At 39.5% G+C, this 20,152-nt stretch overlaps 1 protein-coding gene across 5 annotated transcripts in view; it reads left to right on the top strand.

The window, feature by feature from the left end:
* The window catches only part of NKAIN2 (sodium/potassium transporting ATPase interacting 2), a gene marked incomplete at its 3' end in the record, with an annotated part of 430,177 nt that overhangs the window by 220,354 nt on the left and 189,671 nt on the right, over positions 1–20,152 (top strand). For all 5 annotated transcript variants that reach the window (XM_083435134.1, XM_083435132.1, XM_083435130.1 and 2 more), the window contains one exon: positions 8,818–8,898. In XM_083435134.1, coding sequence (XP_083291260.1) covers positions 8,818–8,898 — 81 coding nt within the window. The remainder of the gene's footprint in view (positions 1–8,817; positions 8,899–20,152) is intronic.

Raw genomic sequence — 20,152 nt, 5'->3', positions numbered from 1 at the left:
GGCCAACATGACTAAGCCACTTCTGGTGAACCAGAGCAGCGCACAGAAATGCCGTCTACCTTTCCACCAGAGCAGAACCTATTTATCTACTTGCACTTTGACATGTTTTCAAACTGCTAGGTGGGCAGGAACTGGGACCGAACAACGGGAGCTCACCCCGTCGCGGGGATTCAAACTGCCAGCCTTCCGATCGGCAAGCCCTAGGCTCTGTGGTTTAGACGACAGCACCACCCGCATCCCTCTTGTTTGCCATAAGGTGTTCTGATTGTGGCCTTTCACTATAGTAGGGTAAAAGAGCATATTGTTTCAGGTTTAGCCTAAAGCACAAGAATTGTGGAATCATACTGCTAAAGAATATATTGTGCCAAACAACCCTGTCTAATCACACATAGCTTTAATTTTTTCCCCAGCATTTTATCAATACTCCATTGTGAGTTTTTCTCACTAGCAAATAGCAAGTGCAGGTGTCTTGATCCAGATCAGGGCCACAGTGGGGAACAAATAATTAAAGATCCCTCACCCCTCTCATGCCAGGGCTGCCCATGCCAGCTAAAGTAAAAGCAGCTACACAACAGAAAATTATATTCAAAAGTCACATTTTAAAAAGTAAGTTTGACTCTTACTAATCATGGGAAACAATTCTCAGGTTCTTACCAGACATATTATAGATATGCAAACTTGTGGCCAGTTTGGTTAATTTCATTCTCATATATATATGTAAATATATATATATGTGTATGATATATATTTCCTAAATATATTTCTAATATTGACATGGAAAATACAGTACTAAAATGCTTTCCAGCTTTCCATTTTAATTATTGAAAGACATGTGGGTAAATTAGGTGAGTTGCATTTTACTGAAGTAGTAAGAATGCTTGAGTCAGGACTTTGAATTTATGGATTCATTGTTGAATCTTTTTTTTTAAAAAAAGTCACATTTTTCTCTTTGAGATCTAAAGCATTTAAGCATGTTTGAGTGTGAAATAATGTTATTTTTCCTAAACTGAGTCTGAACTTTTGGCTATTTTGTTTGACAAAGAAGAGACAAAAACATATTGAAACACTTTGCATATTGATATCATTAAATCAATAGGGTCCATTTGAAGAGCAATTAATATTTGCCCCAAAAACAAATGCAAAAATCAGCCTTCATCTCAAAATGAGTTGACTATTAAGTCACAAGGGAATTCCTTACAACCTTTGTTAGGAATTCTGACAAGGGAAGGCAACCACACTAATTTGTGCTGCTAAATTGCTGTGGAAAAAAACTGCCCTGTTTGTATGATTGTGGTGCTTGCAAATGAATCAATAAAGCCATCAAAACTGCTCAGGCATTTGGCCACAAAGCAACAGGAGTTTAAAGATAAGGCTATAGATTTTCTTTCAAAAGGACATTACAAGAATATAAGAAGGTTTTTTTTAAAAAAAAAAATGAAAAATGAGTTTACAGTATCAGCAAGAGAAAATAAAGGATACATAGCTGATTTCTCTTTTCCAGCCCCTTGTCCTCAAGTGTAAGCAGATGCTGCCATTGCCATACACAAATGGGGTTGTATCCAACAGTTGCTCAGTTGATGCTAAGGCTTCCATCAGTGGAACAGGAAGGGAATCAAATATGATGCAGGGGGGACCTTCCAGATTTAAAGGGGCACAGAAACCGCAGGGGGATGGAAAGTTGTTGAAAACTGCTTTTCTCCCCATTTTGCTGATGGAAGCCTTACTCTCAGCTGAATTACACCATTGAATACAACACAGTTTGTATAAAAAGGTTCAAGGTGCAGTCACTAGTATACAAAGCCTTCGCCACCAATGGCTCTGATGTATGCACTCAGCTGTCAGGGAAGAATCTCATTCATTAAGCAGAGCGTCAGCTTCTTACCTGTAGGAATCAGGAGATCCATTTTTAGAAGGGAGAAGATCTAGCAGTCTGTCCTAGCAACCTTAGCACAATTTGGTATGAAGTAGTTTGCAGACCAGTATTACCCATAAGAACAAAAGCTGGAAATGGGCCATTTTTAAAAAGCAAATCTTTGCCATTGAAGTCAGTGACAGCCAGCCAATCCATTTTTGCTCCAACATTAGCCTTTAATTCTATCAAGATGCTTGAAGAAGTGACCCCTTCTATTTGAATTTTACCTGTTTGATGTTTAAAATATGGGCACATTCAAAACTGCTGTGAAAATTGTAACTTAAATTTTCATATTTATAATGTACATTTTTTCCATACATTATCATTTATATTATTTTTTATTATATATTTCATTTATGAAGCATTTCCTATGAAGCCTCTCAGGGCGAGTTCACAGTACAATAAAAACATATCTAAAACAATTGCATATATAAAAACAATTTGAAATTCAATGCAAATACCCACTGGAATAGAAATGGCCACCTCTTGAAAGAAGGCGGTCTTCAGAGGAGGTCTACAGAGGAGGGCAACCAAAATGGTCAAAGGCCTGGAAACAATGCCTTATGAGGATCGGCTAAGGGAGCTGGGCATGTTTAGCCTGGAGAAGAGGAGGTTAAGGGGTGATATGATAGCCATGTTCAAATATATAAAAGGATGTCACATAGAGGAGGGAGAAAGGTTGTTTTCTGCTGCTCCAGAGAAGCGGACACGGAGCAATGGATACAAACTACAAGAAAGAAGATTCCACCTAAACATTAGGAAGAACTTCCTGACAGTAAGAGCTGTTCGACAGTGGAATTTGCTGCCAAGGAGTGTGGTGGAGTCTCCTTCTTTGGAGGTCTTTAAGCAGAGGCTTGACAACCATATGTCAGGAGTGCTCTGATGGTGTTTCCTGCTTGGCAGGGGGTTGGACTCGATGACCCTTGTGTCTCTTCCAACTCTATGATTCTATGATTCTATGATTCTATGATTCAGTGGGCATTGAAAAGAACATAGAGGTATGGTGCCTGTCTGAAATGTTACAGGACAGAATTCCAAAAGATAGACTATGCCACACTGAAAGCTTGATTCTGACATTGTGTGTCATGGACCTCCTGATACGATGGTATCTGCAGGATCTCCTCTCCTGTTGAGCACAGGGATCTGTTGGGTATATTATTAAAGGGATGAGATTTTGTGTAGTTATCTTAGCGGTTGTAAGTACCGGCACCTGGAGCTTAGCTCACCAAGTTGTAGCTTCCATTAATATTTTTATACAAATTTACTTTTCTCCAGTTCAGCAGGCAGTAAAACACAATGGACAGGAAAGAAATTTTCAGCAATTTCCCCTCCCTCTGCAGGAACAGATAAGTGTGGTTGGTTGAAATTGTAGAGCCATGAAACCAGATCCTCAGATACTTAAAAGAGTCAGCATGTTCTAGTCTTATGGCCATCAGTGGTCCAGGAATGCTTTCCTTGGCCTTTCTTTTTGAAAAATTCATAACCTTTGATTTTCATCATTAATTGTTTGAAATTCATTTCTACAATAATATGCAAATCCAAGTAGTAATCTAGTTATCAGTGGTCTGACTGGTTGAAACAGCGGGCTATTTAAACAGCCAGCATTATTTATAACTACGTCCCCAATGCAGTTTACAGATTCAATAAAACAATCCATCAATTACAAGGATAAACCAAATACCAATAAAACCACCATAAAATAGATCATTGCAGTACTTTTTCCACCCAGTACTTCAGGATTTGCATAAGCCTTTACCCATCACCAGTTTTCCTATTGCTGTTGAAATCCCCATGAGAACCAGTGATGGGTCTCCATCACTGAGGAATTCCTTTGTTACCAGTAGTCTTGCACACCTGTAAAAGACCCAGACAATTAATTGATAGTATGATGCACAGACGTGGAATGTGCTGTAACATGTATCATAAGGTTGCTGTTTTTTACTTATGCATAAGTCTCATGGAGTTGAGTGGAGGTTATCCCAAAATAAGTGAACATAGGTTTGCAGCCCAACTCATTCTGCAACCTATTGCAGTGTCAAACAAAGCTTCCTTTCCCATTTCAGCACCTTATTCATAAGTTTTTCTTCTGTTATTTGTCTTTGGTTTGTTCTGCCTTCAGTTCTTTTGCCTTTGCATGTAGGTGCTTCAGCAGCATTCTATTGTTCTTCTGTTCAATAGCATCTTCATTTTATGTTGCTATAATAAATTATTGCTTGCAGTTTCACAAAAGTGGTTGAGAAATGCAAAGGAACGTTGTACACCAGTGTTTTGAGCTTGTCGGGGGGGGGGGGGAACCTACTTTGTGCAAAAGAACTGGCAAGGTTATGGATGCTGCCTGTCAAAGGCCATTACTTGGCGCTAAGACCCAGTCAAACACTCCAACTGACTGATGAGTGGGCACCAGGCCATCAAAGCAGATGGACATGAGTGTGCAGAGCCAAAAGACAATGTATGTGCATCAAGTGTAAATGTTGATGGCAGGTTTCCCAGCCAGTGTCTAAGCTTATGCATCTGTAGTTACAGAAATGCCAGGCTTGTTCTGGATTAAATTTTCAAACAATTAAAAGGAATGCGGGCAGGGGAGGAAATGTTTTTTAAAGCAGGCCTGGGTAGAAAAGTGAAAATAGAGAAGGTTTAATGTTGGGGATCTCATCTGCTAAATTCTCTCAGAGACACTTCCGCAGGTTGAGCCACAACCAAAATTACTATTGACTGGATATTATTCAATCAATAGTAAATTGACTGAATAATTGACTGAGCCTAGTCTTAAAATCTTTTTAAGCTTCCTGCTGAGCTGTGTTGATATGCCAAATCCCTAGTATAGAAGCTCATTGGGTCTGATGGCCTCATCTTCATAGCACAGTGAAGATTTTTCTGGTTGGCTTTTGCAGACTGTTGGCTTTAAAGTATTTTTCAATGCAGAGCCCTTTTAATGATAGACATTCACATTTTGCAAAACCACAGGTAGACTTTCTCTCCATTGTCATGGGGGATGGAATGCAGGATTCATTTCAAACATGTTATTTTCAAACGGGTTGGCTTCCTCTCCTATCAGGGTTGCCAGCCCAGGCTTTGAAACTGTTTCTTTAAAAGCAGTGAACCCTAAAAAGTAATATCTAGAAAGAAAACTGCCTAGCCAACTCCTATTGTTTACAGAAATTGTGGCATTTCAAACATTTTACTTTGGACTGAGAATGTTAAAACTAGTTTTCTCTTTATGAGTGCTATCTTGTTCCTATGGATCTTTTTAAAGCACAGTGGTGCGGCATAAGACTGGCATACTCAATACTTTATATTTGCACAATCTCTTTTTAATGAATAATTAGCTTATATTTCTGTCCTTTGCAGAAATAACGTAAGAGCTGCATTGCTGGCTCATATAGTCCAACATTGTCTCTCTCAATTGACAGTCTATGTCCTGGTTTCATTCATTCATCCATGTATCATTTCTATGTGTTCAGCTCTTCAAACTACTTTCTAGTTTCCCAATTCATTATTGCAATAATGCCCGCAGTTTGTACCCTTGTTACTTTTATACCCTCTTCCCTTTTCATTCCACTATCTACACTTGCATCGTTTCCTCTCAGTGTTGCTCGTGCCTTTTATAATCTGTGGCATACCTTTGCTTTTATTTTATAATAACTTCACATCTCATACCAAGTGAGTTGCAGGGTCCTAGAAAACACAAGAGAAGACTGAGCTGGTGATGACAAAAGCAGGAATGTTCAATGAGATGGTGTCTGGGAGGCAAACAGACGGTTCATCAGGCAGTACAACAGCTGGGTGGGAGCCTGTTGACACCTCCTGTCACCTGATCCTTGCTGGGCTGACAGCTATGATCTGCCAAGGTGGCTCAGGGATAACTATCTTCCAGAGCTGCCAGAATCACTAGTTTGAGACTTCTGGTCCCTTAACAAATAAAAAGGAAATGAGAGAGAGAGAGAGAGAGAGAGAGAGAGAGAGAGAGAGAGAGGTGAGCCTAAGGAAGGGAACAGCAGCAAGCTGAATCCTGCAAAAGATTCCATGAACTCTACAGAGGTTCAAGCAGTCTTTTGTAAGTCTTGCTAGTCATATTTTATCTCATCATGCTGAATGCTGGCGAGCCTGCTGAATCCCTGCCTGACTTTTCCAAAGTTCAAGAACCTCTGCAGTCTCTCTAGTCTTGAGACTTCAAAGCTTACTTTCAACCTCTCATTTCTGAGACAGTTTCTCATTTCATTTGGAAAATGACAGTGTTGGGTTTTCTCAACCACTGTCCGCATGTGTGCATGATGAACTTGATAGTATTGTGGTTACTCCCCCCCCCCCATTGGTGCTGTAGCTCTTGTATCATTCCCTGCCTTGCGCTCCTGAGCATTTGGCTGGAGAATTCTGTTTATGAGGATCCAACACAGTAGCTGAGCTATAGTGATTAAAACGGTAAAAAGATATGGGACAAAAATATGTCTTGTATTATAGCAAGCACTTCTCATGCAGTGATACAATACTGCAACCATCGTTGCATGTTTTCTTCCAGACTGAAGTAAGTGTTTACTTCTAAGAAAACAACATTTTGGGGTACTTAAAGCACTCCTGTCTAATGTTGCTAACTTTCACTTAAGCATAATGGTCCTAGCCTGAGCATTTAAAAAATACAGACACAAAGAGTGTTTGATGGAGACATTGTTGATATAATTGCAGTTATCTCATGGTAACTTGGGTGTGCAACAAGCTATTATCCATTATGACACAATCAGTCACTGATGGATTGTTGCTTTGTATTAAACAATTTGCTCAAGAACATGATCCATACTAGGGGACAATAAGCTTTTTAGAGCTAGGCTATTACCTATTGCATGATGAGTATCACACACTCCAAATATCTTTAATAACCATGGCAGCCTGTGTTTTCTGTTCCATAGTAGAACTTCTCCTATTTTAGAAATGTTAGTTACTGTTTACACATGTGCATGACAATTATTCACATTTCAGCTATCTCACACACAGCCGTTCAGGTGTGTCAGAGATGTTTGAATTCTAGCGCATGGGCCTAAGAATGAATATCCATTGAACTGATTCCTTTTCATCCTCTCCTTCATAAGAACATAACAGTCCTGCTGGATCACACAGAAATAGCATCTTGGCCTTATGCCATGCCATTTTCCTCTGTGAAGCTATAGCTAATAAAATGTTACAGTCATCATACGTTCTGGGTTGGTGACCCTGCTTCAACTATGCTCTTCTGGTTACAGCTATATGTGCAATTGATGAAAATGCCATGCTTTTGTGTAACATGGGGCCACCATGTTCTGCCATGATGGGAATGGGTTTTGGAATCAGGCATTATCCCCTATTTTCTCCTATGTCTCTACACTGAGGAGATTTGAAGCTTTTGCTTTGGTTTTTGATTAGCTACACTTTAATAACAGTTTGAGGTCTGGACATAATTCTAATCTTAACTGTGCTTTGTTGAACAAGCCTGCTACATGTTTTGAAGTTGGCTTGTTTCAACAAACCATAGTTAAGATTAACCACAATTTGTTTGGTTCAAACAAAATAGCAAACTATGGTGAATCAAAAACTGTGACCAAAGTGGAACAAAATGATTTTCATTGAATTGTAGAACAAGAACTACTATTCTTATTAAAACACAATGGGTTGGGGTCAGACTTGCCTGAGATCCAATGGAAACTTCCACTGCAGGAAGAGGGAGGTTATCTTTACAAATACCAACTTTCTCCTATAGCCTACAGCTTCAAACCCCCCCCCCCGCAGTTGTTCCAATTTTGGAGACTTCTGAAGCATCATTTTAGTGGTGAGGAGGTAAGGGCAGAATGCAAAATAACTTTCCCCTTCCTCCACAATGAAGCTCCTATGCTGGTCTGAATCCTGTTATTCCGCCCGCCCACACACAAACACACTTTTATGCAGAGATTGCATTTGAAATATAACATATGGTACACACAGCAATTTATTATTATGAAAAAGGATGTCAAAATGTGGAAGGTGGTCAAAAACAAAAGCACTGTAATGACCACAGAAATATGAGCTATCAAACTAATAAAAAGAATTTAATGATGACAGTGTGTAAAATTAAACTTAAATGGAATATAATAGCATTGAATAACTAAAACACAGCCACAGTGTTTAACATGGATAGAACAACAAAGAACATTTACTAAATAACAAAATGAGGATGCATAGCCTTATGGCTGTGTTTATAGTAGCTTGGAAAACAATTTTCCACATAAGTGATATAATGGGCCTGTGTAATCAATTTAATTATTGTGAAAATAAGGCACATTAGCATAAAGGCCCCCCCCCCCAATTTAGTCTTGTAGAAATATCAGAGGTTGTTTTGGAATTTTTGTTTGTTTGTTTTGGCAAAGACTCTAGCAAAGAAATAAAAAGGGGTGCATAGAAGGTTAGTCCATGAATGCAGATGCAATGGAGAGAAGAAGGAGGGTTACAAGGAGTAACAGAAAGCTGTGCTAAATATGGAAGTCCTGCCCCTGTCCTCCTTTACACTGTTAGAAACTCTCCATTGACCTAGTTTCTGAATTTCTACACCTGTATCAGGCAGTTTTAGAATTTCAAATATTCATCTGCAGCTATGGCGCTTAGAAATATAGAACTTCTTTGTCATAAATACTGAGATCCTTAGCTTTATATTACACTAAAGTCTTGCCACAAGCTGCAGTTCTATGTAACATGACATATTAATACCCCTAAAACCAGCAGCTATAACTAGTTTGTTCCAAGTGGAATGGAAATATTTTCTTTTATGAATGAAACTCCACATAGCTTTAATGCATCGACAATACTAGGGTGTTGTTGTCATTTGAGATTTGTAGTTTAAGCTTAATTTAAATGCCGCTGATTTTGGGATTCATGATGCATTATTCCTTTTTCCCTTTTTTTTACAGTACGCTGTCTGGTTAGTCATCTGGGTTACATGGAATGTATTTGTTATCTGCTTCTACTTGGAGGCTGGGGACCTATCAAAGGTAATTTGCCATCTGATATATCTAAGCCAACTGATGCTAACACCCTCCGAATTCTGAGGATGTTGCTTTGTATCTATTTAAACTCCTTCCATTTTTTTAAAATGAAGAAATCACCTTGGGAACAATGAATAAATTGCATGCCTTTTGCTGTGCATGTCCTAAATTGTTGCTTGTAGGTCTACAAGCTACCTACGTGATTTTGTGCAATTTAGGGTGTGTGTGTGTTTGTGTGTGACTTCAGATGTGAGAAATTTCATAGATCTCATACTTTCATTTAATGAGAACTTCATATCTGTAGTTATCAAAGCTGATAGTTAATCAAAGGATAAATACATTTGTATTATGTAGCTTACTGCTTTCTGGTTCCTTTATAGAGTTGTGAACCTAATGTGAAAACATAAAATAGTTTTGTGAGAACTGAGGCATGATAGTGAGCCAAAGCATTGGAGTGTTACGTTCTCTACTCCTTGACCCCTTGTTAAGATTATTGTGTTGGGTTGATTAGTCTGTGATACAAAGGACATTTAAAGGAGCGAAAGTTTTGGTTGTATCTTATATTGTATGTGATGTCAGAGAACTTCCTTTTACAAATGTAGAAGACACCTGTGGCTGAGCAAGAAGTACTGTTTCCCTTTGGTGCTCTTCTGCCTTGAGTTTTATTAGAGATCATTAAGTGTATATTCTACTGCATCTCAATTTACTTGATGCTCCATCATTTCCACGCTGGCTTGTGTAGTCTGAAGCCATAGCTTCTTTCTCTCCAAACAAGCCACTAGCAAAAGTTAAGGTTTGTTCTCAGCTACAGAAAACAATGGGATCTAAATCTGAACGCTGGTGGCTTACTGCATTTTGTTACCATTATCACAAAAGTAATGTAAAGTTAGTGCATATGTTTCTTTCCTGGGAGTAGAGACACCTGAGGATATTGATCTTTGCAAATTCCAGTATAAACCAACCTGATCCACATGTCCTGGACTAATTACAAGATTGGTTTAAGAATCAAACCCTCTTCCCAAGGAACTCTGGGAATTGTCGCTCTGCGAGGGGATAGGTGTCTCCTAACAACCCTCAATGCCCTTAGCAAACTACAGTTCCCAAGATTCTTTGGAGGAAGCTATAGCTGTTTAAAATGGTTTGATATTGCCATAAATGTAAAGTGCAGATGGGGCCTAGGTTGTTGAGTTCAATAGCTTCTCCTTTGTCACATATCTTTACATATTTCTGAAACTCCCTGGTAACAGCTGTATCACTGGATGCTGACCTATTCCTGATGTCCTCAATCACCAATCCATCACAGGCCTGCAGAGATTAGAATGTTAATATAAAATGTCAGTACAGTATAAGATGGTGATAGAAATAATCTAAAAATGTAGAAAATGATTTGACCTAGCTGTAAACCAGCAACCATCTTGGCTATGAAACTCTAGTGTGCACGTTGCAGAAAATATTCAGGCTAGTAATGAGGTAAACTGTGAATTTCATCTAGAAGAGCATCTGTTAGATTGTCTCATAGATATCTCATTGAATTCTTTGCATTACTTGAATTTGCAGCTGAGAATAAATATGACATCAAATGTGTAATGGCACTCCTGAGCATTTCCTCCTGCTGGGAAAGGAAGATTGAATCTTTAAAAAAGAAAGATATTGCACTGAATTAGCTCTAAATAGAGAATAAAAAGTAACCTTTAGGGAAGCATAGGGCTAAGCATTATCTTACATGAGGGACATGGCTGAGGTTGTAAACCATGAGAGATAATCTTGCACAAGATGGTTTTAGGAATTGCTAAGTAAAAATTACAGTCTAATAATTGCCCAGCTGGGTATACTTTGTTGTATATGGGTATGATTTATGGCTCTCTGCCACATAAAATATTTGTGGGGGTGGGGAGAGGTAAGTTTTGAGGCTTACTTCTCTTGCCTATGTACGCCTGGTTTTCTGTCATTACTCAGTAATATCAAGATGCCAACAACACATTTCAAGCTACTGGCATATCTTCTGTGGAGAAGTTTACTAATGGCTGCTTCCTTCGCCCCCCTTCCCCTTGTCACAGAGGTCATGTCATTTTTTACAGCTGCTCTTTATTGAAGTGAAAAGAGCCCTAATAACGATAATGGGCTATTCAGAACGATGAGATTACCACCTCCTCATAAGATTGAAGCAGTTAAAGAACTGCCAGTGAGGAGCCTAGCAGAGCTGTTCACATCACATTATAGCCTGGGACAGATACATAGTTTGAAGTTTGGCAGTGGACTCAGAACACTTCATGTCATTGTGTCACTGTTAATGTCTTACCTATGACAGCATGGCTTTCACAGCCTGTCAAAATTATTATGATCATGTAGCCTGGTGACAAAAAGAAGGACAAAAGATATGTTTTAGAAAGCCGCTCTATACACATAAAATTTGCTGTCAGGAATTCGTATCACCCAGAGCATATCCTGTTACACAAGTACTGTTAAGTCACTAGTCACCATGTTGCCACCACCTCAGTCATATATCTGCCTTACTTAGTAGAAACAGACTAATTTACTATTTTTTATGTTATTTTTTAAGACAGAATTTATTTCTAATTCACAAACTGGATTCAATGGAGGTGCATCTGGTGCACTTATTTCAAAGAACTACAAAGCAACACTGGGTGTTTGCATCACATTTTCATTTTCCTCTTATTACCTTTAAAGAAGGTAACTTGAAAGTATTGGCATGGAAAGAATTTGCAATGTTATACTGAACGCAGGATTAACTGAAAATATTTCTTTATTTCTACTTGCGGAGTCAAACTTGCCATGGCATCAAGCGTAACTTGGCATTAAGAAAGATACATCTAGTGACACTCCAAAATCTTCTAAATCTGGAGACAACACAGTACTATACAGGTCCACACCAAAGAAAGTCCCACAAAGTTCAGTGAGGCAGTGATTGATGACATAGTGGGGTGGTAGGACTTACCACACCTCAGATTTGTCATGTTGTTGCTGCTTTCCAGGAGATGGAGGGGCAAGCCAGTGATGGCAAGGCCAGCATGCTGCAAGCACGCTGGCAAAAGCACCAGATTGGATCTGCCCATACAGACTTTACTGCCACCCCCTACCTCTTACTTAGCAGCAACATGACTGATGGTTGGTCAAATGAGTGCCCTACTACACCATCCACTGTTCTTCCAGGGCCAGTGTTGACTGTTAATATGGCACAAACATCACACATTTGTCCCACTGCCCTCCTACTTCCAGTCCTCCCCTGTAAGCCCATTTCTTCTTTTATGCATCAGTGTGAACTGCAACAATATAGTTTCATTCAGTATTAACTGAGCTGAAGTTTCTCAGAAAAGGCTTTGCTGAGAATTTTCTCTTCCTTCTCAACACTGACTATTGTAGAAAATATCCACCATCTTCTTTGATGATATTCAGCTTAATGCCCTACTACTTTCATCCCCATCGAATCAGTGGCGTAGCGTGGGTTGTCAGCACCCGGGGCAAGGCAAGAAATTTGCGCCCCCTAACCCGTGGATTTGCGCCCCCTAACCCTAACCCCCAGATGTTGCGCCCAGCCCCCCCTGCACCCCCCACGCTACACCACTGCATCGAATGGGGCAGACTACTTTTGTTCAGCCTTCCTTTAAAGCCTGACTCTTTGGGAAGACTTTTGTGGCTGGTTGATTAAATATATTTAGTTTCCAATGGTTTGTTTTTAGTCCTGTTTTGATTTATGAGTTTTCTGCTGCACTGTAGTTTTGATAATTTTTTACTATGGTATTATTTTTCTGTGTTTTTGTTTTATTTGTTTTTTGTAATATTTCTAAATTACTTAGACAAAGAAAACTCAAAGTGGTATTTAACAGTAAAAACACATGTTGTAACAATTTAAAACTAAGAAACTAAAAACTAAGAAACAGATAATAGAAACTAAAAACTAAGAAACAGATAATAGTGCAGAAGTTTCTAGTTCAATTGGTCAGAGAAAGCCCAAGCAACCAGATGGGATTTTACTACATAAATTCTGCACCAACTGCAGCTTCCAGACCCTTCTCATGGTAGCCCTGTATAGAGTTCAGTAATTCAAATAGAACATCAGCAATGAATTAATTTTATTGTTTAAATGTTTTGATATCAGTTCCTTGATGTCAGTGCCCTACACATGTAGGTTTTACCTTTTCACACATGTTCAACTCATGGACATCAAGGGGGCTATTGGGATGGGGCTACCTAGATCTGCCCAGCTCATATGTTGATTTTAACATGTGAGCTAGCTTCTGAAAAGGACTTTATTCCTAGACTGCTTTAAAGACTGCTTTCAACACCAGGCGATTTTGAGCTCAGCCTAGAAAGAAACTGGTAGCCAGTGAAGGCGACTTAATGCATACATAATATGCTCTGGTTTGCAAACACCATCCACCCTCCCTCCCACGCCAGATAGCAGTCATGCAAACACAGGCTGAACTAGGTGAAACTTCCTAACTAGCTTCAAAGGTATAGTTTGGATTTAAAGATATTAGCTTCTTTCAACGATATTTTACATCGCCTTAATTTTATTGTACATATTTATCTCTCACTGTCCCTGTGCTAAAGATATGTAGGCAGAACGATTGTCTGAAGCACTAGTAGCAAGTCACTGAGGATAAACTGTCGCACATTAAAATAAACAATTACTCCAAAGAGACAAATAATTGGAGATACTAAATATCAAGCCATGGATTATAGTAGCAGAGAATGCTTACATTTGTTGAAAAGGGATTTATAAACGGAGACATTCCCTTTGCTTGTTTCCCCTTTCTAAATCTTTTTGAATGGGTTTGGGTAGAATGGGTAGAATGGGTAGAAAGCTGTGCTTTCTACTTGAGAGAGTATTGAAACTGAACATGGGAAACCAAACCAACTATGAACATATTAGATGGTAGTGGGCAAACTGCATTGCGACCTGGTAGCCGGCTAAAGAACTAGGACTGCTTTATTTAAGATTAAAACCCTTTAAAATAAACCCTGCTGAGGGAAACACTATTGGTGCATGAATAGTGCATATGAATCTGAAATAAATTGCAGACTTTAGGGCAACCAAAAGCCCTGCCTGCAGGACCTGGATGAACAGCTGTCCAGCCTGCCTCCCATTCCCAAGACCCACCATGAAGGTGAGTAGGAAGGCCTATGCTGTTCCACCCCACACACCCTGAGGCCCCATAGCTTTGGTTCAATGAAGCAGTTTAGCCTCAAGGGCAGCCCCTATCCCACCCCAGAGCCCAGAGAGCAAGCTTCAGGATGAGCCCATCACCCAAAAAGGTGCGTAAAGGGGGTCACTGCTCCCCTTCCCTCACCTGAACCACCAGAGGTATAATAATAAAGAGCAGTTTAACCTAATTAACAACATAGGAGTCCTTCTAGTGCCCAGAGGGGGCAGCTCAGAGACCTGGGGGGGGGCAGTGGCTGCCTAGAGGACTCCCAAGTAGAGGGGAGAGGAGTTGGGGGAACACTCCACAAGGGAGGCTGTTCAAAAAGGGGCTGCCAGTTCTGCAGGCAAGGGGTGACATAACTGGGCTCCTGAGCCCCACAGGGGTGCCTCAGAAAGAATGCAGTTGGTCAAGGGAGCCATGGACTCAAAAAGGTTTAAAACCTCTGCAGTAAGGAGCAGGACAGCCCTTCAAATAGAGAATTGTCCTCTGTAAAGTAACACACATGGCCACCCTATTTGTGCTAGAGCAAAGCTCTGGAATATGTGAAAGAATAATATGCCACACATCTAAAATTGGAAAGGTTTTGTGAGATGGTGATGAAGCATGTTCCTGGCTGTAGCATAAAATGATAAGTTCACTGAGATATCCACATGCATGGGGAAATCACTGGTGCAGTGCCCAACAGAGCAAAAGACTGCCTTCCCTAGCTGTGATTCAGCCTTATTGATCCAGAGACACCTGCTGCAGCAGCAGTCTACCTTGACATGCTGCTGCTGCTGCTGCTGCAGCAGCAGCAGCTGGGATTTATGGAGTGCAGAAGACTATCTGTAAGGCTAGATCAGCGACAGGGGCTGGATCTCTAGACACATAAAAAAAAGTGTTTCAGGAAAACACATTGTAAACTTCATAATGAGAAATCACGTTGGCAAAAGACTCCACATCGCCATCTGGTGTCACAGTGCTATAGTGCATATAAAACACTAATAATAATAACAATTTTTTTATTTATACTCCGCCCTTCCCGGTTCAGAAAACCGGGCTCAGGGTGGCTAACAATAAAATTAAAACACTTAATTGTAAAAGCAGCATAAAATACAGTATAAAAACATGAATAACAATAAAATTCAAAAATCAAAAATCAATTTGGGGGAAATCCATCTAATAAGCATTAGATAGTCACTAGGGCTAGCTGGCTAAATTAGTCCTACTAGAGAGTCCTGTAGCAGTAAGAGCATAATGAAATGGACTGTTGAGGTTCCCATACACGGCATGCATTGAGGACCTGAGGTCCATACAAATACCTAAGGTAGCACTTCCAGCTTCCTGGTATTAAATTTTCAGTAATGAGTCAGTTAAATGTTACATTTCAAAAGGATGTTTAACACACCAGTTAAAAATACTAAGTGTTTCGTAATGTTTAAAAGGTAGGAAATTAATTTTTTAACATGACAATGTGGTGATTTGTTCATTGTATTCATCCTTCCATATTAGCTACAAGAGTGATTTGGCACTAGAGATGCATTGGTGCCTTATTAGTTTATAACCATCAAAGAAATAATTAAATTGTTGTGGTTCACATTTATAATGAAGTGGTTAGCAGTTAAATTTCAGTGTTGCGTGTATTCTAATAAGGCTACCTGCAGGATATTTAATTTTGAACACATTACCTTCTTTGGATATTGGTTTAACAGATGTTCTGTTAAGATAACGGTGAAATTAAATTAGTTTTCTTCTCAAAGCATCTGGTTAACTTTGTAGGTAAATGCCTTTGAGCACAAAATCTGACCAGGATTTTTTGGACAAATAGCTATCAAAATGTTTTAAGTAAATGACTTCATTTTATTTTTCCAACTTCTATTACTCAGGGCAGATTTGACATGGTTGATCATATATCTAACAAATGAAAATTGAAAATAGCGCTGGGATCCAACAGCGTAGGGTTATATTGAAGGTAGTTTCATGGGCAGATACTATTAAGCATGCTTGTGGTTCCAGTTAAATTGGTTTGCAGCATATTTTTTTTAACCTCAGCATCTCTACCAGTTAGAATGGAACTGATTACAAAATTAAATTCCCCATTACTGTAGATACAGCACATTTGGGCAAGCTTTCATGAACACTTCCATTTTTGTACTCTCAACTAATAATTCATATGGTAATGAGAAGTTAAAGGTGATAGAATAGAGGGGAAATTGTATTCATGGTCTGTTAGAAATGGTTGGATACACAGCAGCCTGCACTGGAGGTTTTGGGCTAGTTTTTTATTATTTAAATGTAAAGATGCCCAACCTTGAAATCATAGGGTGGATAACAATAAGATAAAAAAGAGGAAACTAGCCCTTCTTGAATTTCACATTTGAAATACTATTATTAAAACAGCCAAAAACATATTGCTGCTGAAACTTCCAATACAGTTTAACCACAGTTCCCAAACTTCAGCCCAGATACCACAAAAGGTTTTGGAACAGTTCAAAAAAAGGGGGTTACACCAGTAGTAGTTTTTAAGTAGTTTCTATGAGAAGGAGTTACACACTTGTAAAACAGCTGTTGAAAATGCTTTTCTATATGACCTAATAAAGTGCCAGACTCTGCTCCTTAGTTGTCTTCCTGCCTTCCCTTTGTATAATCTGCATGCTAATTCATAGGTCAATGGAAAACTTTAAACAGATTGCTAGTGCTTGGTTAAAAAGAAAAAGAAAATCCATGAAACATCAGGTCTGACAGCCTATCTGTACTCCACATCAGTAGAGCCCCTCCTCTGAATAAGAGATCAGGTTGCTATCTGTTTGGTATACTTGATCGATTTTGCTGTCCATGTGGCATACATCTATGTAGAATTGCTTCCTAGAATTGGTGCAGAGACAATAAATTGCTCCAGACTGCATACCCTCCAACATTTCTCCGAAGAAAATAGGGACGTCCTATTCCATAATGATGATGATGAGGAGGATAATATTCTGGGTGGCTTCCAACACATATAAAACATAAAACTATATAGGACTGTCTTCAGATGTCTTCTAAAGGTTGTATAGTTACTTATCCACTTGGCTCTGGGGTCACATAACTCCATACCCTCCAACAATTCTCCAATGAAAATAGGGACATCCTAAGGAAAAGCGGGACCTTCTGGGGTCAAATAAAAAACTGAGGTGGCTGCTGTAAATTCAGGATGTCCCTGGAAAATAGGGGCAGTTGGACAGTCTGAGACTGGTGTAGCTGAGGGTCCCAATCCTCATATTACACAGAGGCACAATGGAGCTTTGCATACATAGGATCCAAAGCCACCAATACTCCCATGTAACAAGCTCCGTTTTAATATTATCTGCTGGCAATAGCTTCCTGCTCAACTTGGTGAAGCTCAGGTGGCCACTGTGGTGGAGCTCTGACAACAAGCAGCACGATGGAGGCCAAAATAATGTCCTAGCAACCACCCCCACCCCCACTGCCACAAAGGAGTTAGGAGTGCACTGAACATCAGCTAAGTCTAATAAAGCTACCTAGTACACAGCATGCTTTTAAATTTATTTTTATATGCTTTTTTCTAAATAAATCTTAATTTTGTTGTGATTATTATTTGTTTTGCCAAGGTTATTCAGCAGTTCTTGACTAAATCTGATATTTAAAAGTGCAGCACTCTGTGTGTAGTAGGGGAAAAAGAAAATAGATATTTGGGAGACCATCCATTAAATACAAAAGGCGTGCATGAACTATATCGGGTCTCCCCTAATAATTTCTGAGTTTCCAGCTCTACAATTCTATGATTCTGTGATCTTGGGAGAGATTGCCCATCTCAATTCTTTAAGCACATCAACTTCCCTCCTGGTTGTTATATCTTTTAGAGCTCCCATCAGCCTGGGTATTTAAAAAATGGTATCAGTATTTGATAACTTGAACTTAGCTTAAAAACAGAAAAAAGCAGAGGTGGTGGGGGAGAGAGAGATTTTGAGAATAAGAAGCATATGCCTCATCCAGAACAAACTTCTGGGCTTTTAGGAGACACACCAGAAGGACAAGCTAATGCACCTTAAAATAGAAAAATGGAACTCTACTTTAATATTGGGAAAATAATAATAATAGAGCAGTTACTTAATACATTAAGATGTACAATTACTTTAAATAAAAACAAGTGCTTAATACATTAAAATAATTACCTAACACGTTATTAAAGAGGTGTCATTCTGATAAAGTTCATGTGCAATTAATCAGCATCACTATCTTTGTGGTATATTGTACTGGCAGATACCAGTGACTTTCACCACTCAGGGTAAAGTGTTTCATAAACATGCCACAGCTTGCTCAGCTCAACCTGTGAATTTAAAATGGTTTATCTGCACAATATCCCAATTTATTGTAATGTGTTTTTTCATGCAAACCTACTGAAAATTTGTGATGGGCTTAATATGCAGTCCGACACCCATTTGCCTCATTGTTGAACTCAATAAGACTTTCATTTGAGTAGGCATGTAGAGGACTGTACTTTACATTTCATTAAACTTCCAGCATTACCAAGAACTTTAAGATATGTTTTGCTGCCAAATGAAGGTGGGGTAGGAAATGGACAAAATCATACTCAGGTGCTCTTTTCCTCAAATATTTCTTACTATGCTATTTTATAATGGAAAGTCGGGTAAAATACACCTTATTCCATTTTGTCATATAATGTCATACATTTGTGAATTCAGTCCTAGAGAGTCCAGGTCGAGCTTAATGCATCTCCTTTCAACATCTGCAGCAACAATTTCAATGGGATTAATTTAAGGTGTATGCTATCTATTCAGGAGTCGATTGCAGTAGTATAGCATTATATTCCACTTATCAAGCTACTGCAAACACCTATTTGGAAAGAAATTGGATTCTGTGTTTTGAGGGTAGGACTTCATTGATTAAGTAACCTTATGAACTGAACAGAAGTGCACTTGATTGTTGGTTTCATACTAAGAGCATGCTCTTCAACAAGCAACAGAATAACAAAGCCCCTTTCTCCCAAAATAGCTGACTAATCCAGCAATTCTGAGCTGATCAGAACTTTATTAATCTGATTTTTCTTAGTGGTAAATTTGGTCTCACATGCTGCTGATACCATATGGCACAGGCTGTGGGACAGAGGTGTCTAATTAGCCCCTAGCTGTAATTCCTCCAGATGATCCATTAAAGAAGCTTTCAGACCAATTGATAAGTACAGTTTCAATAAGTTAGAAAAGCAATAACTGAAAATCCAAAAGTGGAAGAATTTGCAAACAGCCAAGCTATCGTTGGCTGTTCCTGTTTCCTGTATCATTCCTGTATCTTAGTTCCTCCCCTAAGTGTACAGACAAAGGGGGACCCCCCCCCTAATATTAATAACTACTTGATGCTGGTCAACATGGCATTGGTGTAAAGGAAGACATTTCTCTAGTGGGAAAAGTAACCCCCCCCCCACCGTTTGGATGGGGCTTAACAATGGAAGCTAGGTCATCAGGGCAAATGGGGCACTGCTCCCCCAACCTCAGTTTGTGCTCTGTCTGCCACCATCTGTCTGCCTTCTTACTTGCAACTATTCCAGGGGGTGAAAATGTTTGTCAATTTCTTCCTTAGTCTCAGTGCTGCCCTGCTGCAACTCCAGAGGGAAAAGGATAGGAACAATAATAGAATTAGCTGCACTACCTGTCATTAATTCTGGTCCCATCTGCTGTTGGTCTCTCTGCCTTTTGCCCTACCAGCCCAGTGAGCACTAGCCATAACTGGGACTCGTTTGCTAGGACGAGCCCAATATATTTTGTGACCTCCAGCGGCCAGGGAAGAAGGAATGAGCGAATATCTACATCAGGAACAAAGGTGGGATCAGATCAGTGGTGCCTCCTATTTGCCAAGAGGCCACTGCAGAGGCAGCATTGAGGGCCAGCATGGCAACAGCAGTGGACAATACATACTTTGGAGGCTGGATTTGCTGCCCCTATTGATTCTGCCACTTGAGGCAGTCACCACTTTGCCTCATGGGTGGGCCAGCACTGACCTTGGCAATAGCATATCTTATTTCTTTTTCCTATGGGATTCCCCCCCCCCCCCCGATTCTGCTACTTCAGCTGACAACAGAAACTGTATTGGCAACCTGG

The sequence above is a fragment of the Podarcis tiliguerta genome, assembly GCF_965153285.1.
Source record: "Podarcis tiliguerta genome assembly, chromosome: 3".
NCBI classification, from domain to species: domain Eukaryota; kingdom Metazoa; phylum Chordata; class Lepidosauria; order Squamata; family Lacertidae; genus Podarcis; species Podarcis tiliguerta.
This window is presented reverse-complemented; position numbering and strand designations above follow the sequence as displayed.